This window comes from Zootoca vivipara, chromosome 1 (assembly GCF_963506605.1).
Source record: "Zootoca vivipara chromosome 1, rZooViv1.1, whole genome shotgun sequence".
In the NCBI taxonomy this organism is placed as follows: Eukaryota; Metazoa; Chordata; class Lepidosauria; order Squamata; family Lacertidae; genus Zootoca; species Zootoca vivipara.
In genome coordinates this window covers 64,426,491-64,453,694 of record NC_083276.1, presented here as the reverse complement: position 1 = coordinate 64,453,694, position 27,204 = coordinate 64,426,491, and the positions used below count along the sequence as shown (strand labels likewise).

Genomic DNA, 27,204 nt, shown 5'->3' with positions numbered 1-27,204 from the left:
TTATGCTGGGATTTCTAAAAGTGTAATTAATGCAGAAATGGGATGAAATTATGGGGATACACATACTGGGGATTACTGCACTATCCAGCCACATTCAAACAGAACGCTACCCATCCTTCTACAGGTCCTTAGACATCCAGGGGCCAGTAATAGCCAACACACTGGTGTATTCTTGAGGTTACAAATACAGTGGTACCTCAGGTTACGAACTTAATTTGTTCTGGAGGTCCGTCCTTAACCTGAAACCGTTCTTAAACTGAGGCGTGCTTCTGCTAATGGGGCCTCCTGCTGACGCCATGCCGCCGGCACACTTTCCGTTCTCATCCTGGGGCAAAGTTCTCAACCCAAGGTACTACCAGTACTTCCGGGTTAGCGGAGTTTGTAACCCGAGGTACCACTGTAACCACATCCTTATGTGGCAAGTGCCACTGCTTCTCAAGTAATCTACTAGCTAAAATAACTCAATGGCAGTAACGCATACACAGTAACAGATGGCATGGGGGAATCCACATCACTCACCTTCTGGTTGTGTCACTGCTGCATATCAGGACAGAGGGACAAGGCAGAGGTCTCTCTTATCTCACTTGCCACTCAAATCTCTTTGTACCTGTATGCAGCGGCACTGCAACTGAAGGTGAGCGCTGCAGTCCCACCAACCCATCCGCTGCTCTGCATACCAGCAGTTCTTGAAGAATTGCACTTTTAAGCTATAGCTCTTTCTTCAAGGACTTGAACACATACATAGATATTAAAGGGGAATTAAAAAGATAAATACTTGCCTGCAACAAGTAATGAAAGGAGCAAAAACTGCATACAAACCAGAAAGAAGAATGGCGGGCAATCGCTGTTTATCTGTAACTGCAACATGTAAAGTACACACAATAATTTATCACAAATGAGTTACAATCTCACATTAGTGGTGCATAAATGGAGTAGACAGCAGCAACATAAAATACATAAGAAAAACAGTAACAATACCACATTAACAGCTTCAATTAAATACAAGTCAGACAATAATAGAAGAATACTGAATTTCCATGTTTACTATCCCCAACTTATTGTTGCAAATTATCAAGCAGCACTTTTTTCTTTAAGTGGTCAGATGTGTAGGGAGCAAAGCCTAAAGCAACAATTTGACTAATATAACCGAGGAATAATTATTTTACTTTGGCAATTCTAGACCTGAGAGGTCCAACCCAGCCAAAGGTAAGCACAGTAAAGTCTGTATTAGTGGGAGAGATGACTGTTTTTTGTTGGGTTGTGGTCAATGTTGTTCCATGTTAAAAACACTGATTCAATATTTTGTGGTAGCCCAGGGTATCTTATCTACTCATCTATCTCCTAGTTGGAGTGAGCCTTGCCATGTTTAGGCCTCACCAGCGTGACAAACACCTTGGGAAGGAGGAGGAGACCTAAGCATTCCTTAATCTGTCCTGCCCATACCTGCCAAGTTCCTGCCGGAAAAATAAGGGATCGGCAGACCGGAAGTAGCGCTGCCGCCATTTTGGAACTGGGCGGAGCATGCTCAGAAGCGACTTTCGATGCTGCTCTGCCCAGTTCCAAAATGGCCGCCGTGCTGGAAGTCGCGCTGCGGCTATTTTGGAACTGGGCAGAGCAGCATCGAGAGTAGCTTCTGAGCATGCTCCGCCCAGTTCCAAAATGGCCGCCGCGCCAGAAATCGCTTCTGCTCATGTCCAGAGACTCCAGACATGCGCAGAAGGTGCCTCCCCTGGCCGGTAAGTAAACCAGGAAAAAACAAAAAATCCGTTTTTCCAGCTGGGAACGGCTGGAAAAACGGGTTTCCCGGGGAATACGGGAGACTTGGCAGCTATGGTCCTGCCTTTACTGCAAGCTGTACATGTCTTTGCTTTCTGCTCCTATATACTTCTATTCTGACTTTCTTCAGGCTTGTTGTTTTCATTCTCTTTTTCTTGTTCTAAGAAAGACAGAGTGTGGCTGGTTGGCTGGCTGCTTGACCAAGTATTTGATTGCTTTCAAATGTTTGGGGCATAAAAAGCAGCTGCCAAAGGGGAAGCAGGCCCTGGACTGCTCCTTCTGGCGTTCCATGGAGGACACAGAGCAGCTCGGGGTGCCCAGAAGATTGGCAGCACCTTGGCAGAGTGTCAAAAGCTGACAGAAGAAGAGGGGGTTCCTTTATAATAGCTCCTGGCCTCACTTTCCCACATCCCGGAGGCAGAGAGGTTCACCCAATTCTGGATCTGCAAGGCCAAAATGCTGACCCGTCAAGGCCCATTTGATGCAGCTGGGCTGCATGGCACTGCCACTACAAGAAGTGAGGGAAACTGTTGTGAATATTCTGAGGAACTTGAGCCAGGCAGCCTGGGGTAAACAATGGATTAAGGGCCTGGGACCAGGAGGTGGGAAGGCAATGTCTTCCCTCCTTGCTTGGGGACCATCTTGACTGTGAGTCCTGGAAGACCTGCTTTTCAGGATACTTACAAATTCTTGGGGTGGGTAGGGCATTGTTCAGGATTGTTTGTTGGGGGGTCAAGATTAAATTTTTGAGATAATAATTTTGCTGTTTTTGATACTGATTTTTTTTTTGTACCTTTCGATTATGCTGTGTACTTTTCATTTATCAGTCATGGCTACTTTTGTTATGTTTGCAGTTATGTAATTATTTTCATGTTGTAAACTGCTTTGAGAATGGTTTTAACTATGGATAGGCGGCATACAAATAAACAATGATAATGATAAATCTAGTTGAAGAGCTGTCTGCACCTCTCACAGGTGTGACCAAGTTACCTGACCTAAAGTGACTAGATATGTTCCAGTTCCTGCTCCATTTACATCTGTGACCAAGGATGAGTGGAACTCTTTGCTGAAGTACAAAAAATATGCTTGTTTGGCTAACAAGTTTTATGTTCTACAACTTGACATTACAGAACTGCTGAAAGTACCTTCCTGTTGCTAATCTACTCTGCCACACTTTATATCTGAAAGATGGTCAAGCACAATTTGGAGATGCCACTGAGACATGTCTAGATTTCACCCTGTGCACCTGAGCTCCAAGAAACAACTGGTTCATCTGGGGACACTTCTGGCCACAGTAAGAGGGTTTATCCCCTCAGCACTGGACAGAGTCATCTGAATTAAAGCAGCCATCAAAAGCCCCCTAACAGCAAAAAAGTGGTCATTACACAGCTGTACCCAGGGCCAGTGCTAGGGTTTTTTGTGCCCTAGGCGAGATCACCTTCTGGCGCCCCCCCCTCCGGCCAATCATATTTCAAACACAGATGTATTTCACATCCAACCTGTTCATTGTAACCATGATCTCTGCTACATGTTCCAAAGCAGTGACAGTCCTGCTACCACAGAATAATAGTGTAGGGAGGTAGGGGGAAGAGAGAAGGAAGGAAGACAAGGAAGGAAGAGATGAAAGAGAGAGGAGGGAGGGAGGGAGGGAAGAGACAGGAGGGAGGGAGGGAGGAGGAGGTGAGAAAGAAATAGAGAGGGGGGAGGTAGGGGGAGGGGGTGAGAGGGAAATAGAGGGAGGGAGGAAAGAGAGAGGGAGGGAAGGAAGGAAGGAATACGAGGAAGGAAGGGATGAAAGAGAGGGGGGGAGGGAAGAGACAGAGAAGGGAGTGAGTGAGAGGGAAACAGCGACAGAGAGAGAGAGAGAAAGGGAGGGAGGGAGGGAGGAGGGGTGAGAGGGAAATAGCGAGAAAGAGGGAGGGAGGGGAGAGAAAGAAAGAAAGAAAGGAAGGAAGGAAAGAAAGAGAAAGAAAGAAAGAAAGAAGAGAGAAAAAGAAAGAGAGGGGGGGAAGGAAGCCTGCTCTTGCGAGAGGCAGCGGGATGAATGCCCCGAAAGGAGCGCTTTCGGGGCGCTGATCCTGTTGCCACCTCTCGCAGGGGCAGCCGCGTCTCCCTTCTCCCCGGCTGACTTCAAACCAGCTGCTTCAAAGCCTTGAAGGAGGGCTTCAAAGGAAGCCGCGAGGGAGGGAAACAGAGCCCTCCCTCGTGATTCGCCCCAAAGCAGCGGGGCTGAGGCAGCAACTGCCTAGTTCGCCTAAATGGACGCGCTGGCCCTGGCTGTCCCATGCCTTTGGGTGTGCATATCAGCATCACAAAAACCACCTTGGGGAAAGCTCTATGCCAAGCCATCACTGTGGGTGCTACTGCCTTAGGAGCACTCACCAGTGACTGGTCACAGGAGGAAGACACTATCACATCATGATTCCACATCATCTCTGCCTGGCCACATGCTGGCGGACAAATAGCCACAACTTACGTAAAGGCACTCCCCTTGGAAGATCGAACTTGAGCCATCATCACATTGGATGACAGCCTGCTGGGCTGAGATCATTTATAGAATGTCCTGGGAAACAAGTAGGAGAACACTTCAATCTCCCAGGACATTCTATACCAGAACTCAAAGTAGCTGTCTTATTACAAAAGAATTTCAGAAATACACTGGAAAGAGAAGTTGCTGAGCTGCAACTTATTACCAAACTTAAAACCATGGAGAGACCTGGTCTGAATAGAGACATTGGATTCTTATCTTATTATACATGATAAAGCTATTTTTAGCAATCTCACCCCTTGCTTTTTCCTGTAAGACCAATTGCAGTTGTTAACAGTCGTCAACAGGTTTACCACACCTATCAACCAATCACCCATTCCCACCACCCTTCTGAGTAATACCCCTCCCCACCCTCTCACTATATATAAGGGTCTGGTGAATTCCATTTCAGTGTATCTGAAGAAGTGTGCATTCACACGAAAGCTCATACCAATGACAAACTTACTGTAGTTGGTCTCTAAGGTGCTACTGGAAGGATTTTTTTTAAAAAAAAATTGAGAGTTGATTGGAAGTATCCCTTGTTGGGATTAGGTTGGTTGTGTAATTATCAAGCCTTGCCTTCAAGGCAAATTTACTCCTGTTGCAGTTCTACTTTTAGGGAGGGACAATTGTATGTTTGTCCTTGCTACTGTTCTTTTTCATAACCATTTGAATTTCAGTGCCTGCTTTCCACTTGGTGAGTCTATAGACTGAAGAATGCTGGGAGCTCCGTCCCCTTCCCAAGACATTTGTCTTGCCTTTGCTGCACTGGTGGGTCCTAAAACCCAACCTCACAGACTCACTCAAACTTCATAGATCTACGTTTCAGGTAGGTGCTAACCAGTTTTTCACAGAGGAAAACCATTTAGCCCTATACTTTTGCCATATATCCAGACATCACAAGCATCACATTTTAAACACAATGGGCTGAATAGTTAAAGAGAACCTCTTTTTTTAAAAAAATAAACAGAGAAAGTTTCATCAAATAATGATGGGTGGGAGCTGGTCTGCTTTAGAGCAATTCTATTATTCAGAGAGATTACTTAAGCACTAATGTAGAGGCTTTTTATCTTTGTTCCCCCTTTAAGATTAAAACAGCTACTAAACATTCAGGAAGCATACTGTGCAGTGTGGCTTTTCAACCAAAAGCAATTTCTAAAGTCAATTCACAGAATTATTTTTGCCTCCCATATTTGTGACTCAACATACACATCCATGTCTCTGATCTTAGAAAACACTTAACAAGTGAGCCTACCTAAGAAACAGTTAATGTCCTCAAGTATCCAATAAGTCACATGTTTATGAACTCCTGAAAACACTTTAAAACCTAGCAGAAAGTTTTCTATAAACTTCATGGGACCTTAAACGGCCTCGGTCCGGTATACCTGAAGGAGCGTCTCCACCCCCATCGTTCTGCCCGGACACTGAGGTCACTACGAGAAGCCAAGTTACAGGGAACCAGGCAGAGGGCCTTCTCGGTAGTGGCACCCACCCTGTGGAATGCCCTCCCACTAGAGGTCAAAGAGAACAACAATTACCAGACCTTTAGAAGGCATCTCAAGGCAGCCCTGTTTAGGGAAGCTTTTAATGTTTGATGGATTTCTGTATTTTAATGTTTGATGGATTTCTGTATTTTAGAATTTCTGTTTTGTTGGAAGCCGCCCAGAGTGGCTGGGGGAACCCGGCCAGATGGGCGGGGTATAAATAATAAATTATTATTATTATTATTAAAGGTAGTCCACTTCCCACTATAAATTTAAAATCACAATTTCTAACATTCAAATAAAAGTATTGCATCCAAGCCCAGCAAGGGTGATATGACGGGCAGAGGGAAACTTCCTGCTCGTGGGTTGTCTGCTGGATCAGCCAAAGGCTACTCTATGAGGTAAAGTGGGGGGAGGGCAGGAGGAATTCAGCATGATCCGTGCCAGCAATCTGTCTGCAAGCACACATGCTAAGCAACACATACAGTTGACCCCCCCCCCCCCGATCCAAACAACAGTGACCCATGTATAGAAGCACACTCAGCAGCCAGAAGGACCAGGATGGGATGGGAGCAGTGTCCAATGGTGGACTGGCATTGGCTATGAGCAGTTATTGAACTTGGGTGAAAGCAGGGGGAAGTGAACATTTAAATCTTGGTACTCCTCGCTCTGCCTCCTACACACAAGTGCCTAAATAAAACTGTGCTGTGTTGAATTTTACTTAAGTTCCTAAACAGAGCTGGTCTGTGTTTGAGGGGGCCTGGTGGGGAATAGGCGATACCAAGACAGACTGTGGGGATCCCCAAGAAACAACTGGGGTCTGAAAGAGGCCTCTGTTTCCCAGCCCTCATCATTAGCATGAGTGTGACAGCCTTCTCCTACCCTTATCTTCTTTAGGGCAGCATACCAATGAGTCTGACACCTTCCCAGTTTTCCTCACAGATAGCTAAGATGAGTCTTCTTCATTCAGTATTTTGCTGAGAACTGCATCATAGTAAGGACTGAAGACCATCTTGTTGTAGGCAACAAGGCGAACGTACTTGATAGCCATTTCCTCCAGCTCTTTCTGAATAGGGCCTAATCCACCAGGAGTGGCAGGAAGAGATTTCTGATCTCCAGAAGCAAGGTAGCTCTCCAGAAACGACTGGATTCTTGAATCTTGAGAAGGGAAGTAAATTATTAGTAAGACTTCCTGAAAGATCCCAAATTCCTATTTCGATAATATGCATCAATTAGGCCCATAATGGTGCTTAATTTTTCTGTTTTTATACAACCGTCTTATCGCAATCACAGACAGACCAAAATCTGGAGTTCTTTTAGCATCATTTCTCCTTCATTTCAAACATTCCTATGTATCTCTGCTTCCCAGTTCCAAGAGGAACATCATCACTCATAGATAGAAAACTCAAACCTGACATCACTTTTCAGTAATTCTTCAAGAAAATGTTTCATTTTCCAAAAGCGGCCTTTCCTTCCTGGTTTTTGACCTCCACACCTTGACAAAGTAGCTTTTTAATGGTTATGTTAAACAGTGGCTGCAGGCCCTTGCCACTTCCCTTTACAGTTTCCCATTACATGAAAACTTCTAAACTGGTTTTTAGCTTCCAAACAAGACCAAGGTTTAATGTTGGTTTAATACCTTGGCTTGTTTTGAAGCCATTAGTCATAGTTTCAGGATATGCATATAACGAGAAGCTATGGTTTAGTCCTGGCTTGCTTTTGCAGCTCAAGAAAGGGAGGAATGAAGCAGCAAGAAAGGGTCTGCCTGCAAGTGCATACTGCTCATGCATATCCTGGCTCTTGAAACCAGGATTTTTGGCTTAGTCTTATGATGTGCACCTGCAGCTAATACAATCTCTCATCTCAAAACGAGTCCATTCACCCATTTGAAGCATTACTATCCCCTTCATTTTACAAAAATAAGATATACCCATGTCCTCAAATGTATGTTTGACTTAGACATGCAGAACAATTGATTTTGCACAACTATTGCAGGGAAAAGAGCAGTCATCTGATCTACAAAGCATACCTATCAGTTTGCACACAGTGTTATTAGGCTTGGCCACAGCCTGGATCTGTCCTTTAAGCTCAGTCTCCTTCTCAAGTGTGAAAGGTGTGAATCCATGTTGGGAAAGGCAACTATTAACTTCAGCACAAGTCTTTTCACTTACGACAGCCAATGCTTCACTCAAGTTGAAGGAGCTAGAAAAAGATGATCAAAATTCTTGTATGTTTTAACAGCTCATAAACAACATGGAATTGAATTGACAGGTTAGCTAATGTATGCCAATCAAACAAAACATGAGCTATACGAGTAAAAACCTTACAGACTGAGGGAACATTACTGGAGGAATCATCACACACCAACCACTTCCTTTTTAAAGAGGGGATTTGAGTTCTCAAAGAAACAAGTGGGTGTGTCTATATTGTGTGTGGGGGGTGTGTGTCAGCAATTTCCTAGACACAACTGGGAGCTATGTTAAGAAAATTCCAGACTCATAACTCTTCAGAATGCTCTGTGAGTGCACAACATATGTTTAGATGTTCCCCACACAAAAAACTACCTATAACCCTTTCCCATTCCATGTGAGAGTATCAGATTCCCACAAACCTGTATAATGAAGTAGTATAATCAAAGGTTACGCCAAATGTGAAGATCAGAATTATCCGAAGATTAGAATTACCCCACTATTCCTCTTCAGGTATCTGAAGAAGTGTGCATGCACACGAAAGCTCATACCAAAATAAAAACTTAGTTGGTCTTTAAGGTGCTACTGAAGGAATTTTTTTATTTTACTTCGATCCAGACCAACACGGCTACCTACCTGTAACCCACTATTCCTCATAATGGGAATTCCTCATAATTTCAAAAGCCTTTTACTACTTGGAGAAGTAGGGAAGAATGTGCAAAACAGGCCCGAGATCTAGTTGAAACTGACATCTATATCATCCTGCATCACCCTATAAAGGGCCCCAAAGGCACACAGTACTCACGGGAGGTGTAGACCTGTCAGCAGTACCCGGATAACCATTTTAAGATTGGCCGTAAATGCTGGCAAGCCTGAAAGCGCTGTGCCTGCAGCATTGAATGTTACCAGAAGAATCGCTCCAGTTAAAATAAGCTGCTCCAGTTCCAGCTGCATTTCCTGGAAGCGGCTCTGGTCCATTAGCACAGTCTGGGGGGAAAATGTTTTAACACAACAGAGGATAGTAAATTCAGAATGCAGGGAGGAAGGCAAGATGATGTAATAGTTATATAGTGTAGCATCCCCAATCCAGCCTAACACTAGGTTGCAAGCTCTCAAAGCCCATTTCCTAGTCTGGTGAAGGAGACAGTGGTTCTAAAAATAATGGCAGCACCCTCACCTCGATCCCCTGGTCTAGCCAGGTGCTGTACTAAATATCCTTGCAAGAACAGCCGATCCACCCAAGCCTCAGCAAAACATGTCAGGTCAGCCCTTTCATCCATGATAAGATTGCAGATGAGCATAGACCTGTTCCAGACTGACTAACAGCTCCACTTGACGAGAGGACTCAGTGTATAAGCTATCAGGAACTTCTGGATGAGCAGAGGGCCCAAGAATAGCCAACAAAGACCAAACTCCAAGACCTCTAGCCCAGATGGTAGTCAGCTTCTCCATTTAAACTATACCTCCCCCTAGCCACTGAGGATGAGGCAGCATTATGGCAGCTGCCTGCCACACACAGGCACATCTTGACACCATCAGCCAAACACACTGTATGCAGCATAAAGATTAGGTTCAAAGGCAATAATCTAAAGACCCAAAAAAACAAGCCCTGTCCTTCCCATTCAAAGGGACTTACCCAACCTAGTTCAAGTGTATGTTTGAACGCACCCTACCAATCCAAAAACTGTTATAGTAATTACAGAAAAGCAAATAGTTACCTCTGGAAAAGGCTTTTGCAGATGATCCCATTTGAGGAGCTTAAGGTATGCATGATTCTGTACAGCAACAGAACAGAGCACAGGGGCAGTACTGGTAGACGTGGCGCCATGATCAATAGCAGGCACCATTCTGGATCTCAGGTCATCCGCAGCTTCTTGCAGCCACTCAGTGACGAAATCTAAGGAATCTGTTTTGAGGGAAAAACTGACTTACCAGACCATTTTCTCATCAACCCATTTTCCTGCCTATCCATTTGAAATATTTTTATACCGCCCTTGGTCAAAACCGATTGCGCAGAATGGTTTGTGCGATATATGAACAAAATAAAAACAATCAAAACAGTTTAAAACAAAATACATGAAAACAGCTGACAAATAAGATGAGCAGGTGTAAGATGTGAAACAGTACTTAAAATGCCTAGGTGAATAGAGAGGTCTCTCATCATGAATTCTAAAATATTTCATACTTGGAGCACCACAGTTGAGAAAGCCATCTCCCTACTTCGGATCAGCGTCACCTCCAAAGTGAAAGACATACAGGGAAGGGTGTCGGTCCTTAGGGAAGATGGCCTTAAGAGTTAAGGCATGTTGAATAATTCTATCCAAGGGCCTATTGTTTCTGGATTTTCAGTTGACTGAATTTTTTTAGTTGGTTAATAACTTGACTTTAAAAACTGAAATAGATATCCAGACATTTGCACTCTGAATGCTTATTTTTATTACCACCGCTCATTTTCCCCTAATACACTTATGCTAAAACTGCAATCTTTAAACTGCATTGCATGCTCCCATTCATGACACTGAGAAACAACCCAAAGTTTATGCAGAAGGACCTCCCATATACAGCTCATCAGACATCAGCCCCACTGAGTTCAGTAAGCTTTCTGCCATTCATGGGGAGTTATTTTGGCATAATTACCAAATTAAGGACTGAACAGTTATGATGAATCAGCTTAATAAAATTGTCTTTTAATAAACAAAAAGCAGATCATTTAGCAGTGCAAAATAACAAAAACCGTACTTGGTTGTTTCTCATAAAGTTCCTGAAACTTCTTCCTTTCATATTCAACTGACTGCTGCATTAAATGTGGCCTTATGCTGGTGACGGCAAAATTAGCCATGTCCATTTTCATCAAGTCCAACACAGAAAAAATCTCTCTGCAAAATCAAGAAGACATTTCAAGCAGGCATGTGTAGTTATTTAAGGACATTTATAAATTGCTTGGGACCCAGGTGGCGCTGTGGGTTAAACCACTGAGCCTAGGGCTTGCTGATCAGAAGGTCGGCGGTTCGAATCCCTGTGACGGGGTGAGCTCCCGTTGCTTGGTCCCAGCTCCTGCCAACCTAGCAGTTCGAAAGCACATCAAAATGCAAGTAGATAAATAGGAACCGCTACAGCGGGAAGGTAAACGGCGTTTCCATGTGCTGCTCTGGTTTGCCAGAAGCGGCTTTGTCATGCTGGCCACATGACCTAGAAGCTATACGCCGGCTCCCTCGGCCAATAATGCGAGATGAGCACGCACCCCAGGGGTCCCTTTACCTTTACCTTTATAAATCGCTTATTTTTTTAAAAAAAAACCTAAGCAATGCACAGTATTTTTAAAAACGGTATCAATGAGAAATACAGCATGTCTAAATGTCTGCAATAAATCAAACCACATGCCCTAAAATTTGCAATATTTATCAAATATAAAAGGAGATAAATGAAGAGCTAAGGAGGCATATTTAAGCCATCTAAGGAGGCATATTTAAGTCATCTAACTAAAGAACTATGTGGGGAGAACTAGGAACAATCCCCTTTTAAAGAACAGGAAGAAATACAGTGCTTTCTAGAGAACAATTCTGCTGGCATATGTAATATATGCTAAAAATTACCTTTAGCAGTTTTTCAGATCACTGCTGCCCGATTCTTGCTTGGATGATAAGCCCGAGACAGCTTCAGAATGCAGTTGGGGCTTAGATGAATGCTCATCTTTACAAAAACAAAGGGCCCCTCCCATACAGAAATTATAATGTGAGACAGAAGTCCCTACTAGAATACTTTCCCATGCATCTGGTATCCTATGTGAAAAAATATTTCTCCTCCTTCCACTTCCCCTTTATCATTCAGGAACATACAAGCAAAATTCGCACCTCAGTCTGACATATCAGCTAAAGCTGTAGGGAGGGGTAGACATAAATGCCACATTTTGTTTGTATTTAGGAGTATACATGATTTTATTTATTTTCTAAACTAGCTGGGGAGGGAAATCCCAGTTGCAATGCCTCTATAAAAGTAGTCTTGATAAAGAAAAATAATTTCCAGATTATTCACTATTCTTGCACTTGCATTTCCACTCCATTAAACAAACATGAATGCACACATGTATTATTTCATCGCTACATGCAAAATTTTGTATCCTGCCAATGGTTATCAAAAACATTCAAAGTATTTTTCCATAGGCAGACACTGATTTAATGTGAGTACCTGAACAGGGGAAGAATTTCATGAATGTCTTTCAGCTTCTTAATTTCTTCATCTCTAGCTGGAGCACAGAGCGTTCCCATCATTCCAATAATGAACTCAGCCAACTTAGAAATGTCAAGGGCACCATTCTCTGCCTGCTGTTTTATCAGCTCCAGGTCTAGAGCTTCGGTAATCTGATTTCTTAATCTAGTATGGCCAGGCAGCAAAAAAGACAAAAGCGTCTGAAAGAAAGCAATGTTCCTTTGTTAGCTCATAGCAGTATTATGTTGCTGTATCAATCAACACTATTTCAAGGTGAATAACAGTTGCAGCAATATTGTGTTACCAGGAAAAGTAAAACAAGGTCAAATCATTAACAGTTTTAATAGTTTTCATTCACTGTGTACAGAAGAACTGTTTTGGGGTTGTATCCAATGAAGTAATCCCATCTGTACAAGGATTTCTGCTTGCTCAACAACATCCCCTTCCTCTTCTCCACCCCCCCCCCCAAACCAGTCTGTTGCAGGGCTTTTTCCAACCCTCTGGAGCATATTTGGGGGATAGAATGTGGGGAGAGGGAGGGGTAGTTCCATTATGCAAGTGGAAGTCCTTGCACAACCAGGATGACTTTGCTGGATGCAACCCTTGGTTTCTGGAGCAGGGCATTAATACTGGTGCTTCAGTGTGTATGCATGCATAACCCACAGTGTATTGAAGGGTGACGCATTCTGCTCCATTTCATATGCTTAAACTCACGCCTGATGCTTCCATTCTGCAAAGATAAGATAAGATAAGATATCTTTATTGTCATTGTCCCCTTGCGGGAACAACGAAATTACTCGGTTGCTACATCCACTCAGATAAAGCATTCCGCATAATCCAAAATTACAAAAACCTAATTAAAAACAGTAAATATAATACAAAATAACAAGTAAAATAAGATGACTTCAAAGTCCAGGCTTTCCATTTAAGGCCAAAATTGCTCTAGAGAAGAAACTGTTCCTGAGACGGCTCGTTCTTGCCTGCAAGAGTGGTGTCAAGGAGGGAAATCTGCAGGGAAACAGGGTTTGTGAGAAAGGGTGCTTAACCTGTTCTTCAACTGTCACTTTGCTGAAATTTTAGAATGATTATTTCCATCACAAACATGGATCTGAAACAGAGATGGGGTTGCAGATTGCAAGGGGGAAACTGCAAGAGAGGGTAGGATTCAGCTCTGCTTCTCCCCTGCAAATCTCCCTCTACTGACCTCACTTTGCAGAGGAGAAGCAGTGTGCAGGTTTTGAAGATACGTGGCGACACAATGAGTAGTTCCAGCACAGATGTTTTAGGGGCCAGGGGAGAGGAACGAAATGCCTCAGTCAATCAAGTGGCAGACTGTGGCCGACATAATTTTTCACTAGCGACAGGTTGTAAATTGGATTACGAGGCAACAGAAACTGTTTGCCATACTGATTCCAGAGCACAGTGGGGCAGGGCATAAGGCTATAAGTCATTATGGAAGTACTGCAAAGCTATCCAAAGGATTCAGGTGTTGCCTGCCACCAGTCCATGCCCTTATGAAACAGGGTCAATGCTGAAAACAGGACACTAGGCGAAACAGGCCACTGGTCTAAGAAAATAGGAACTGCCTTGATAGATCAGGCCAATAATTTATCTAGTCTTGTACATTGGCTCCAGCAGTACCCAATCAAACGCCTTTGTGAGGCTCGAACAGGACATGAGGATCTCTTTTTGTCCAAGTCAAAGATGCTTCTGAACATGCCTCATCCTGTTTTTAGAACGCTTTGCAGATATAAGCAAACAACGTAGATGAAGTCCATCTGGAAGATAATATAAACACTTGGACTTTCAGAAACTTTTGACACAAAGTACCTGCTGAAGGAACTTAGCAGTCACGGGAAAGCAGGACAGAACCTTTTTATGGGCTGGTTACTAGTTAGAAAACAGGAAGCAAAGAGAAGGAAGAAATGTACTGGGAGCAGGAAATAGTGTAGGTCTCTGAAGACCTGTACTGGGCTTGATACAGTTGCAACTACCTTTAAACAATGTAGAATCATGTATGGACAAGAAGTTTGCTTATGGAAATACATTAGCCCCCTCTTACCTCTTTGATCTCTCCCACAAGTTTAATTGCATTATCATATGTTGGTGGGTCTTCCTTTAGCTGTGTTTCCAGGCAATCCCAAAAAGCTTTGTGGACAATATCCCTTACTCTTCTTTCAAGGCTGACAAGCAAGACAACAGGAGAAGAAAACTGAAATGGTAATTCTAACACAAAGCCAAGTACAATGAGCTTGTGATGCTTCGAAAGGGGGGTGGGGAACCATCACTAGCAGTTACATGGTTACTTTAAATCTCTGACATTACAGCTGAAGAGAATACATTGGAAAATACATTGCGCCCAAGAGGAATTTCTAGCTCAAAAGGAACATGTAAGGGAGACTCCGTCGCCAAAATGGGATGAAAAAGGTAGGGGGTGTAGCTGCCAGAAGGGCTGGAAGGTTTTGAGAACTCCCTCCATAGATAATATGCAAAACAGCTTCCTAAATGAATTCTGTGGTGAATGTGGAAATTTGAATCACAGCTGACTGTGTGCGTATTCTGATATAAGCATTCTATCTCCTCCTATGGGAGGAATGCTCTTAATATACTTTATGTACAAACGTGAACATAACGTTCCCTGACTACATATAGGATATAACACTTGAGCTAGATGTACAAAGCTAATCTTCATGGCTATAGGAGCCTGTTGCTGAGGGCCTCTGGGGAGAGGATGTGGTTCACAGGATGAGGAAGATCCCTTGCATTTAGTTCATGGCAAACAGAATATGATGTATCCACTGTTAATAAGCTTATGTTCTCTTAACAAATGCCTGACCAGTCACAAGATTTTCTGTATTTCTCACTCCAATGTAAAAACAGTGAGATGTTTTTAACTTATTCCCCCCCCCCACTGGATCCACTACTTGCGGTGCTGCTTTTTTGTACAGAAAAAAATGATATGTTTGGTTAAAACTTTTTATGCCTGTGACAATAGACATCTTACCTGTTTTCTGGCAGTTCAGCTGGCTTAATTTGGAAGCCTCCATTGACGACAATTTCATGGGCCAACACCATGTTGGTAACTCCTTTTGCCGTTTCCATCAGCTCCTCCACTGACACAAACTGAGGAGGGCTAGCTGGAAGGTAATGAAACATACTTCAGCAAACAGTCCCATTAATTTAAAAATGGTAAATTAACAAAGATGACTGTTCCCATCTCACTGAGCATGTCCTGTACGATTTTAAAGTTTACAGTTCCTAAGAACTGATAAGGATGGACAGTCACAGATACCACTGGAAATAGTAGAAGTAAATGTCCACTATGTTTCAGGAATGTCCTCAATAAAGATAAGCTATCTAATGGTGCATCTCAACCTTTCCCAATGTGGTGACTTCCAGATATAGTTGGCCTGCAATTCCCATCATCCCTGACTGGCTGGGGCCGATGGGAGTTGACACCCAACAAGATCTGCAGGGCACAAGGATGGGGAAGGCTGCCATGTTCAGTCTGTGACCATCCTGTGGAGTTTGTATGCTACCATCATGTTTGAAGCTGCACAAAGAAGTGGGCTGTTTACAGGTCATTCTGTGCAAATCCGTGCCTGTAAAATTCAAAGATGAAAAGAAGGAATATGAAAAGAAGGAATATCCTTCTGAGCCTTCTGAGAAAGAAAGGTATAGTCACAAAAAGGAAAAAGTGAAAGCTGTCAGATGGGCAGAATTTGTGCTACAATAACATTGAAGAAGAAAACTGGAAAGGAGGGATGTTAAAAGGAAACAAAAGATATACCCCTTCATTAATAAGTGAGGTATGTTGAATTCACGACATTGGAAGCAACCAAAAACTCTGTTATTTAAGGAAGAAACAGAAAGGAAAAGCTGCAAGATTTCCAGCTTCAGGAGATCAAAACTGAGATTGGACTACAATAGGCATAGGGCAGTATTCTATTAATGTTCCCCATCAATGCTAGGATTCGCAATTGTGCAATGAGATTCCTACATTGCAGCGAGTTGGAATAGATGATCCTCAGGGTCCGTTCCAACACGTGCCCTCCACAAAACTGCTCAAGAGATTTGGGGAAACCATTAGAACAGATTTAGGGGGCATGTGGGAGTAGGATGGGATAAAACATTCAATTGCTCAAGCAGAAGTCCTTGTGTTCACAGAACATTCACGTAGCACTACTTTGGATACAATCCACAATTGTAACATTGGGTGTCAATCCAATGTCTCATTTCCTCCCCATGCATTGGAGTATGTGGTGCAATATCACAAAGTGAGGTAGAAAGCCTGGCTCAGCATTACTACTTGTTTAAGAAATACATCGGGGGGGGGGGCATACATACTGCTTTGTTCAGAAAATGCTCCATTTATAGTGAGAAAGTTACCTTGATGTACAGAACACAGAGAGAGAACTCCTGGAGGGTATTTTGATTCTGAAGAGGGAAACCAGGTTTGAAGTAGTAATTTTGCTTACCTTGAGGTGTATTGCCTCTGCTGGAAGACTGTTCTGAGTTATCCAAGTTGTCCTGCTGATTATCTTCTGATTTACCTGATGTTCCTTCACTTGTATCTGGCCTGCCTGGGTCCTGGGACATTTTCAGCTTTTAGGATTAAGAAGAAAGATATTAAACCAATACACGCACTCCCACTGAGGCCAAATTCTCTGCTAAATCCTGCATCTAATTCAGTTAGTCCAACTAGGATGCTACATAAGAATTTTTTTGGGGGGGGGGAATTCTCTGAAATTATGAAAAAAATTATATGTACAGAAGTTAGACCTATTTATTTTAAAACACTTGAATAAAATAACACTGTTTTGATATTGACAATGTTGCAAGTTACCTGGAGACCTTTGGGTAACTATCAACTAAGAAGTCTAATAAATAATCATCGTAATAATAGCAACTGTAATTTCAAATACAAAAAGGTAGTAGCTCTGACATCATGCCATACATACTAAGAGCTATGATACAGGTTGGAAAAATTCCCTTTCCCAAAGTACACTGTATTATAACCTTAATTAGTAGCATAATTAATGGATATAATATGAGGCAAATAAGGCAGTTTTAAAGTTATAATTAAATTTTCTCAGCTGTCTATTTTGACAAAGCATAAATGCATATGCATATAAAATGCATGCATGCATGACAAAATTATATGGGTCTGGTTAAAGTATGTTAACAGTTTTCAATACCTTCCTGGGTTTTTACACCTTTTTTAATTTTGTGAACTGTAACCCTGTAAGGAAGTGTATCCTACTGAACAAACAAAAATACTATTCAAGTAATGCTTTGAAATAATTTGCATGTAACATTTAAACTATATTTAAGCTACATTAAGTGTACTTAATTGATTCACCTTATCTCCAGTAAAATATTTGACTTCAAATACTTATGAGTATACTGGGGGAAAACTATGATGTGTTCATACAGTTTTGCTTACTGAATATAAGTTATACATGCTAAGGGAGTTCCCCATCAATTTAGGGCACTGGAAAACTTTCCCATAAATGTTTCGAGAATATTTCTGGTTTTAACTTTTCTTTTCAGAAAATGTTCTGTTTTCAGACTTTAGCAATGGGTTTTGAAAAAACAACAACAAACAAACAAACAGCCCCTATGATTACTGCTAGAACATTAATTCACCTAAGGCAATAAGTGATGAAACAAGAGACCTTTGCCATCCAATGTTGTGAAGATGTGCAATTGCCATCACAGATCACACACACCTACCAAACTAACATCATCTCAAACAGAACACATATTACGGAAGCAGTTCACGCATTCAGCATCAAGTTGCTGAGCAATGAGACAAGTGATGCTGATGGCTATGAAGACCTGTCTTTCATCTTCCCAGGAAATGCTGATATGAATGAGATACTGCCTCTCTCACTTAAGACTACAAAACAAAATCCATCCCAGTAAAGACCATCTGGGATATGCAAAGCTGACTGATTGCCTGGTTAGCTAGTGTAGAAGGGAAGCCTCTAAATCAGCAAAATGGACAAAGGAAGAACAAAGAAGAAATGCCTCACACAACTCTTACTATAAAAAAAAATTAAGAAGAGAAATTGCTCAGAGGTAGCAAATGAGCAAGGTTATGGCTCTGCTTTTTAAGATGCTTTTAAAGCAGAGACATAACCTTGCTGACAAAGGTCCGTATAGTTAAAGCTATGGTTTTCCCAGTAGTGATGTATGGAAGTGAGAGCTGGACCATAAAGAAGGCTGATCGCCGAAGAATTGATGCTTTTGAATTATGGTGCTGGAGGAGACTATTGAGAGTCCCATGGACTGCAAGAAGATCAAACCTATCCATTCTTAAGGAAATCAGCCCTGAGTGCTCCCTGGAAGGACAGATCGTGAAGCTGAGGCTCCAATACTTTGGCCACCTCATGAGAAGAGAAGAATCCTTGGAAAAGACCCTGATGTTGGGAAAGATTGAGGGCACTAGGAGAAGGGGACGACAGAGGACAAGATGGTTGGACGGTGTTCTCGAAGCCACCAACATGAGTTTGACCAAACTGCGGGAGGCAGTGCAAGACAGGAGTGCCTGGCGTGCTATGGTCCATGGGGTCACGAAGAGTCGGACACGACTAAACGACTAAACAACAACAAGCAAATGAGCAGTCTGGGTGGGGTGGGAAATCTGACCTTTTGAGTCTATAATCCTATATAGGCATTCAGGATCATATTATACTTGGGTGAAGCTGGAGAGCACATGCCTGCCCCTTAGATGCCATTACCCCAGCCTCTCCACAATGCCATTCATGTTAGTGGAGTCACATCAGCATTCCAAATGCATGTAGGCTGCCCCATGAGATGGATCTCCAAGCGCTGAAGGTTCCAGTTCATGAGGCCATTCTAAGCACTTCTGGAAGGGTGTCACCACCCCCTGCAAAACAGTGCAGGCAGGGTGACTGATCATAGTCCCACTCCCCAACCTCATGTGACCATAGGCACATGATCCTGAGGGCATGCAGATGATGGTAGCCTCTTTGCTATATAAATGAATTGTCACATAAATTAATTGTCACACACTTACTTCTCACTTAATGGACCAAGCCTTCAGGGTGTAAGAAAGGGGCAGAAAGCCAGCAAAGCAGTGGGGCAAGACTACAGCTTCAAGTTCTGCAAAGCCAAACAGAAGCAAGAGGTCTGTAAGAAAGCCACCACAACAGAGTTAGGTTCCACAGCAGCAAATACAAAACGCCAGTAACAAAGGGCAGATTTGCAAATAAGCACAGGAATCTGGTATCCCAAGCCTCCCAAATTTCTTAAATGGAAGGAGGCCCTACTTGTTTAGATACAATTTATATATAAATAGGCTTGTGACTGATCACAGGAATTTAAAGGCAGACTGTCACAGCAGTATCCTTCCCATATGACATTTTCCTGTAGTCACACTGCTATTTTCATTATACTGTACTGCGTGCTGTGTGTGTAGAAAAAAATCCTAGTTATTTTGTATTCACACAATGCCTCTTTTGAACTCACAGTTGAAAAGCATTTGGAATCCACTAGGCATTCTGTTTTCTTCAACACAACTGACACTGAGTTAATTAACATTCAGAAATATATCTCATAATAAAACAGGTAGGTAGCCGTGTTGGTCTGAGTCGAAGCAAAATAAAAAAATTCCTTCAGTAGCACCTTAAAGACCAACTAAGTTTATATTTTGGTATGAGCTTTCGTGTGCATGCACACTGAAACACTGTGATACACTGTGTATCTGAAGAAGTGTGCATGCACACGAAAGCTCATACCAAAATATAAACTTAGTTGGTCTTTAAGGTGCTACTGAAGGAATTTTTTATTTTGCTTCATAATAAAACATAATAATAATATGTTTTATCATAATAAAACATACGGTAATAACACATCAAACATTAAAATGCTTCCCTATACAGGGCTGCCTTCAGATGTCATCTAAAAGTTGTGTAGTTACTTATCTCCTTGACATTCTGATGCAAAGGAAAGTTTGAATTTTCTCAGGATTCATCTTCTTGAGTTTTGACACAAACACAAAAGTTTCCCAAACCCTGAAGACCCAAAGTCTGTATGACTGAAATAATACAGGCCTGACACCTGTTTGTATATTTAAAGTATTATTCACATTCTAGACAAAACTTCTACAATAAATAGAAACATTAGTGCAGACACAGTTTATCCATATTTTCGGTGAAGGCAGAATTGTGTCTAGACTTCTACAAGTGCTACCTTCAGTTTTTCGAAGTACAGTAAGTGTTAGTTAATATCTTATGGATTAAGCAAAGAGCTTCAACAAATATGCATAGAAAAAACAAGATACTTTGCCAGATTATAGTGTACCATGTTGCTATTTTGTTTCTCAGCCCAGCTTTGGAAACAAATGACTGTATAGGAAATGAGGGATTAAAATAACCGGTTTTCCACTCTAATAATAATTACAATTAAACACCCCTAACTATACCCATGATTTACACATATTTACGGTTTGCACTAGGCTCCCTGGTGTCATATGTAGTTTGAATGGCTTGGCTGTCCATAAATTGCCAAATTAAAAAGGAAGCAACCTACAACGCACTGCATTCTTCTGAGCATATTCAACAGTAGAATTATGCCTGTGTGACCAACTCCAGCCAAGTAGTTCTACAGCCTCTGACATCATGAAGCCTTTTAGCATGCTCACCTAAGTGAAAAAGAATCCAAAACAGCAACATTCCCATCAAGAAGGCTGATTTTTCAGACACCAAGAGACAAACTAGATATGAAAAAGGCAGATCCAACATCGATCCTGCCACCTCCATATGAAGTGGCGGAGTGGCAACTGAATGGAAGGAGGGATATGTGGGTTGGGAAAACTAACTCCCCCTCCCAGTGAAACTGCTGTACATCTGCTGCTTTTCTCCAGCACGATTTATTTTGGTTCAGAGCCTCGCTGAGAGGAAAACAATAATGGCAGTTCATTGGACAAAAAAGGATGGGGAGAGTCACATTTACCATCCCTCTGACCCAATCCACTTTTACATATGGGTTCTATGACAGTAAAGATTTGGGTAACTGAGATGGTAAAACCTGTTTGGGTTCTACCACCACAGACTATATGACTGAATCCTCTTCCTTGCACACATATAAAATATTCCCTTCACTAAATGTCAGGGAGATGAGTTCTAGCCGAGGTTTCTTCCTAACATGCTTGCCTTTATCATGTGAAATACTGTATGCTACTTCTACCAACACTTCCATCATTTTCCTTTCCCATTCGGTCCTCATCTCAACACTTACTTCCTTTTAATCCTGATATCATTTTCCCATATGATTCTCCCCCTTGTTATCATCACTTTCCCAGATTGCCCTCTCTTTACTTTCTTAAGAACTTCTTTGGTAGTCCCTTTCCCCATCATTCTTAGACCCACCTCATTTTTTTCACTCAATCTTTTCTTTTCTATTTTAGCATTTTCAATGTCACTTTGTTTTTGTGTGTTTCCCTTCATTTAATGCAGTAGCCATTCATACAGCACAAACTGCTTGCCAGCACAGGTGAGAAGTATTTAATCAGCCAAGTGGTTGAGTCTGCCTCTAGAAGTATGTGTTTGCACCTGCTTGTGTTTACACTAATGAATAAACCTGTCTGATGTGTGGCGGGCTTGCACATCCTTGAGTTTATTTCCCAGAACTTTTGAGAAGCAACCACCATAGCCTTCCCTAGAAGCCACAGGGTTTAATTTAAGACAGGACTTCACAGCTTCAGAACCTTGGGCAGTGTGATGCTCACACTAAAAATATGCTAATCGTTATAATGACTTATTCCATAACAATGAGCCTATGCAATCAGCAGACATGCATTGAGGAATGACATCCATGTCAAAAGGCTATAATTTCCAGCTAGGTTTGCACCCTGCCACCTCCCAATTAAGGGGTGTCTGAACAGAAGGCAGCAAAGGAAAATGAGAGAAGCAGAGCAATACAGATAGAATCATTGAATCATAGAATTGGAAGAGACCACAAGGGCCATCCAGTCCAACCCCCTGCCGAGCAGGAAACACCATCAAAGCATTCTTGACATATGCCTGTCAAGCCTCTGCTTAAAGACCTCCAAAGAAGGGGACTCCACCACACTCCTTGGTAGCAAATTCTACTGCCGAACAGCTCTTACTGTCAGGAAGTTCTTCCTAATGTTTAGGTGGAATCTTCTTTCTTGTAGTTTGAATCCATTGCTCTGTGTCCGCTTCTCTGGAGCAGCAGAAAACAACCTTTCTCCCTCCTCTATATGACATCCTTTTATAAATTTGAACATGGCTATCATATCACCCCTTAACCTTCTCTTCTCCAGGCTAAACATACCCAGCTCCCTAAGCCAACAAGACAGAATTCCACTTTGATGTCTTCCAAACTCTGCAGCCAAGTTTTAACAGCATTGTTTACAGCAGGGGTGGAGAATATTGTTTCCCAAGAAAATGCCCCCCCCACCACACAGAAAAAAATGGCACAGCACTGATTTAAATCAATGAAGTTCAAACCAGGTGGCTTTACAGGCATAAGAAGAAAAACTGAGGCTTCTTCCCCACTCATTTTTTCTACCACCATGCACACATCACCATATGAATATAGACAAGTGCTTGGAAATAAAGCAGCAAAATTTTAAAGTTTTTATAGTTCCCATTATCAAAAGGTTTCCTTAGCACACATCAAAACAGGTTATTATAGTGCTGGAACATGACTTGTCCTAAAGCATATACATAAAATACATTATATATATATATATATATATATATATATATATATATATATATATACACACACACACACACACACACACACACACACACACACTTGTTTGGATTTTATTTACACCACAGCATGACTATGCAGCTTCCTAAAAGTCTGCATGAAACTACTGTGTAAAAAGGTGACTACTCAGAAAAGCATGTAATGTCGAGGTGAAGAACTGGAAAAACAGGGATATGAGTGAACTGCCAGCTATTTCAGTTAAACTTTATATTTCCCAATGTGACACATAAAAAATGCTCAGTGGGCACAGACAAAGCTTTGAACAACTCGAGAGAGTAAAAATAAGGGATATCAGAGAACTGGTGTATTTCTTTCTGGGGAGCTGCAGAGTTATGAAATAAAATATATCCATTATATTCCAAAACAAGGAAAATCTTCAGATACAGGATTAGAACAATAATATCCATTTAGCAAATGAAAGACTGTTGCTGCAATCCTACCTATATTGCGGGGGGACGAACCTCAGTCCCAGGGGGCAAATGTCACCCTCCAAGCCTCTCTATCCGGCTCACCACACCACACCCCCTCCCCAGGCCCTGCTCCATACCCTTCTTTCCTAGCTGGAACGCATCCTTGAATTCTCCACCCTGCCTGGCTGTGAGAATAGAGGCTTATAAATGTGTGTAGAAAGCAGGCGACTATACAAAGGTAAAACTGAACATTTGTTGTTCTTGCCACTTTGTCCTCTGGCCCTGCCCACCACTTACATGTGGCCCCTGGGAGGCAGTGGTAGAGGAAGGGGGGGTGCAGCCACCCCGGGTGTCATCACTGAGGGGTGTGTGTGACAAAATGAGGTTTTTTTAAAAAATAAAATAAAATAGGGCTCACGAATTAGGCGCCTGCAGGTTCCGCACTGCCTGAAACGGCAATGTGGGATTTGTGTCTGCCTACTGCCTCCCCCTCAGCCATCGTACAGCTGAGGGGGAGGCAGAGGAGATGCTCCAAGTTGGAGGCTCTTGCCCCGCCCCCATGGGCAGCTCGCCCCGCACCCCGCACCCGAGCAGCTAGCTACGCAGCTGCTGAGAAGCTGCCCAGAAGGAAATGCAGGCGCAGGCCTTGATAATGCATGCATGCCTACCTAGCAGTAAAGTCTCACTGTGCTAGTGGAGCTCATTTCTGGACAGGCGCGCGTAGGGAACTGACTGGAAATCCGCTGATTATGACAGCCCTTCAAAACAAGCTCATGCTTTATGGATGTTAACCCTTGACGAATGCTTCAGGCAGGACAGACACGGTGGAATTTCCCCGCTGTCTCCGTCCATGCATGCTGATAAGCAATGCGATCCTTCCGATTTAATATGGATTAAAATGGCCCAAACAGGACGACAAGGGTTGTGCTCTCGCCCGCATCCCCGTCGCGACCCCGGCCTGGGATCCCGATGCAGCCGAACAACAAGCAGCCCCGGTTCTGCTGCAGCGCCCGCAGGGGCAGGGGCAGAGTTTGCGGCTCTCTGGGGCACCAAAACCCGACATCACCAGCCCTGGTGCAGACAGAAATGGCAACGGGGGAGGGGGCGGCAACCGGGCTTCCACCCCGCCTAGGTCTCGGGCTGCAGCGGGAAGAAGACCACCATCCCGCAGCCCCGCTTACCCGAGAGGAAGGCTTCGAACGCAGGAAGAACGCAGCAACTTTTTTGCACCCGAAGCGACCGGTCTCCGGAAAGCGAGTCCCAGCGGCAGGGGGCGGGAAAGGGCGCGGCCCCTGAACGCCAGCGCCACTAGCGGGAACTCCTCGCAATCCCCGTCGTCGCCCTCTCCTCCTCCTCCTCCTCCTCACAGGCAGCCGGGAGCCTACAGAGGGCAGGGGGAAGGTGGTGGCTCCTCACAGGGCGCCTCCATGACTGCGCTATCCCTTGCTAAAGTGGCAGCGCTCAAAGCAAAGCGCGAGGAGCCCTAATGGGCAGCTGCGGGAGGAGGGTGGGAGGGGCGCGCGCGTGCCGGCGATTACAATACGCAAACTAGCTGTCAATCAAGAGACGAGATTGTTGGCGGAAGGCGTGAGGCGAAAAGCTCTTCCCTCCCCACCCCCGGGCCTTTTTTCTGTTCCAGAACTACCGCGGCTGCATCCAGGCTTTTCCTACTGTACGCGTGCATGGAGGGAGCAGGGAGGGGAGCGCCGTGTCGGACAAAAGCCCCAGCCCCACCACCACCACACGCACACATATAGAGGCAGGGCTGAGTAATATGATGATGGCTTTCATTTTAAACCGCCGATAAACCTCGAAACATTGAACTGACGGCCTAACGCGATGCGGACTGACTGGCACGGGGCGTGCTGGAAACGCCTCCCTGCAAACATGTTTTTGAAGCATGCACGTTGTTAAAGAGGCAGCCTTTGTTTGGCTCTCTCGCACAGCTGTCCTGCAAAATAGGTTGCTGGTCAATGTCAGAACGGGATCAGTCGGGCAGCTCGTCAGGTGCTTTGCAGCCCCGGGCATATTTACTTGGGAATGCCGTCCTGCTGTGTTAAGTGAGGTTTGCTCCCAAGCTTCCAGGGGGGCGAAAAAAAAAGAGTGGTGCGTGCACCCCAGTCACAGAAATGTGAGAGATTTCAAGGGTGCCCGCACCTACCCCGTGTTTGGTTTCCTTAAAATGAAGGTCACCTGAGATTCTGGCGTATTTACGATAAACGGTTTTATTTACAAGCTGGCTGAGCATCATTTGGACTCTCAGCATCAGAGCGCCACATAAAACTGCTCGTCTCTTAGGTTTTTGAAACTGTTCATTAGGTTTCGGGGGGCAGTGGCTTCACAACGCCTTAGTACTGGATTCTCCCAGAGCGCAGAATCAGGCCTCTCTGGGTACTTTCAGCACCAGGTGTAGGCTGTATGGGGAGCTGAGCTCTGGTGTCTAAATGATGCCTCCTTAATAAAAGAGGGTAGTTGATCGCCCTGCCAGTGCTATCAGTTACCTCAGGAAGTAACCCTCTCCTGACCAAACTACAGTCTTATAATCAATAATTAAAGCTATGAAGGAGCCCTTTAGATGACATCATTCTAGACTAACCCATACAAATATGCAACAACAAAAGCAGATACAACAAAATGCTATATAAAAACAATAGAAGTCAACAAAAGCAACATACAATGCACTCAGTAAAAATAGAAAAATGGAAGAGGGGACATTCCTGAAAGATAGCCTATAACTACCAATAATAATGTGGGACGCAGGTGGCATTGTGGTCTAAACCACAGAGCCTAGGGCTTGCTGATCAGAAGGTTGGCGGTTCGAATCCCAGCAACGGGGTGAGCTCCCATTGCTCGGTCCCTGCTCCTGCCAACCTTGCAGTTCGAAAGCACGTCAAGGTAAGGTAAATGGCATTTCCGTGCGCTGCTCTGGTTTGCCAGAAGCGGCTTAGTCATGCTGGCCACATGATCCGGAAAAACTGCGGACAAACGCTGGCTCCCTCGGCCTATAGAGCGAGATGAGCGCCACAACCCGAGTCGGCCACGACTGGACTTAATGGTCAGGGGTCCCTTTACCTTTACCTTACCAATAATAATAATAATAAGCTATATACCAGCAATTAAATAGCTGGGCAAATAAGAAATGATTTGGAGAGATATACATTGTGTCACCACAGAGAAAGTTTATTCCCTAGTCACCACCTACCTAACTTCTGATTGAAAACATCAGTGAATGCTGAGTGGGAAGCAAACCAGAACACGTGAATAAATTGTAAGAATAAATCTACATTGTTCTGCAGAGGCAACCAACATGAATCATATCACCTTATGTTTATTTTTGGAATAATCTAACTGGGCGAGAGTGAGGAGGGAAATTATATTCTTCCCTCTATAAAACATTTACTTCCAAGAGCATAGTTCTGCTGCTGTCATTTTGTTGGAAGGATCCTGAGCGTGTTTCGTAGACATGTGAAATGCATAGGAATCCTTAATCCTCAATATCATTTCTATTCTTCTAGAAAAAGAGGTGTTGGAACTCACCATGAACCTCCCTTGTTCTCTTATAATGGCAATGGCTCCCACCTGAGAGATACCAGAACTGAATTCTGGCAATTTCTGGCTGAAAAAAGCCCTGCTCAATATGTATTTCATCTAGGTAGGAGGGTTAACATTATAAACTTTCATCAGATTCAAGTGCCTGATTTCTGTTCCCTTATAATCCCTGCAGATCTGTGACTGACAGCTCACTTTTACTTGGACAATTCCCTACAGCTCATAATTGGTTGCCATCCAGAACAGAACATTAGTCCAGGGGAAAACAATGAGAGCTTAGACAAAACAAA

General features: G+C 43.3%; 1 protein-coding gene across 4 annotated transcripts; it reads right to left on the bottom strand.

Moving 5' to 3' along the window:
• Positions 1-831: 831 nt before the first annotated feature.
• Positions 832-24,833, bottom strand: TCP11L1 (t-complex 11 like 1). Of its 4 annotated transcripts, none has more exons than XM_035118261.2 (11): positions 24,547-24,833; positions 19,228-19,340; positions 16,661-16,787; positions 15,187-15,319; positions 14,245-14,365; positions 12,162-12,382; positions 10,716-10,852; positions 9,695-9,882; positions 8,782-8,963; positions 7,817-7,989; positions 832-6,945 (listed from the first exon to the last, which is right to left on the bottom strand). In XM_035118261.2, the coding sequence occupies exons 3-11, from the start codon at positions 16,779-16,781 to the stop codon at positions 6,734-6,736; spliced, it is 1,488 nt and encodes a 495-aa protein (XP_034974152.2). In that variant the 5' UTR covers positions 16,782-16,787; positions 19,228-19,340; positions 24,547-24,833; the 3' UTR covers positions 832-6,733. The 4 variants fall into 4 exon arrangements, with proteins under 4 accessions (XP_034974152.2, XP_034974162.2, XP_034974170.2 ...); XM_035118271.2 differs by having other exon boundaries at positions 19,228-19,313; XM_035118279.2 differs by lacking the exon at positions 19,228-19,340 and having other exon boundaries at positions 24,547-24,832.
• Between the last annotated feature and the right edge of the window lie 2,371 nt (positions 24,834-27,204).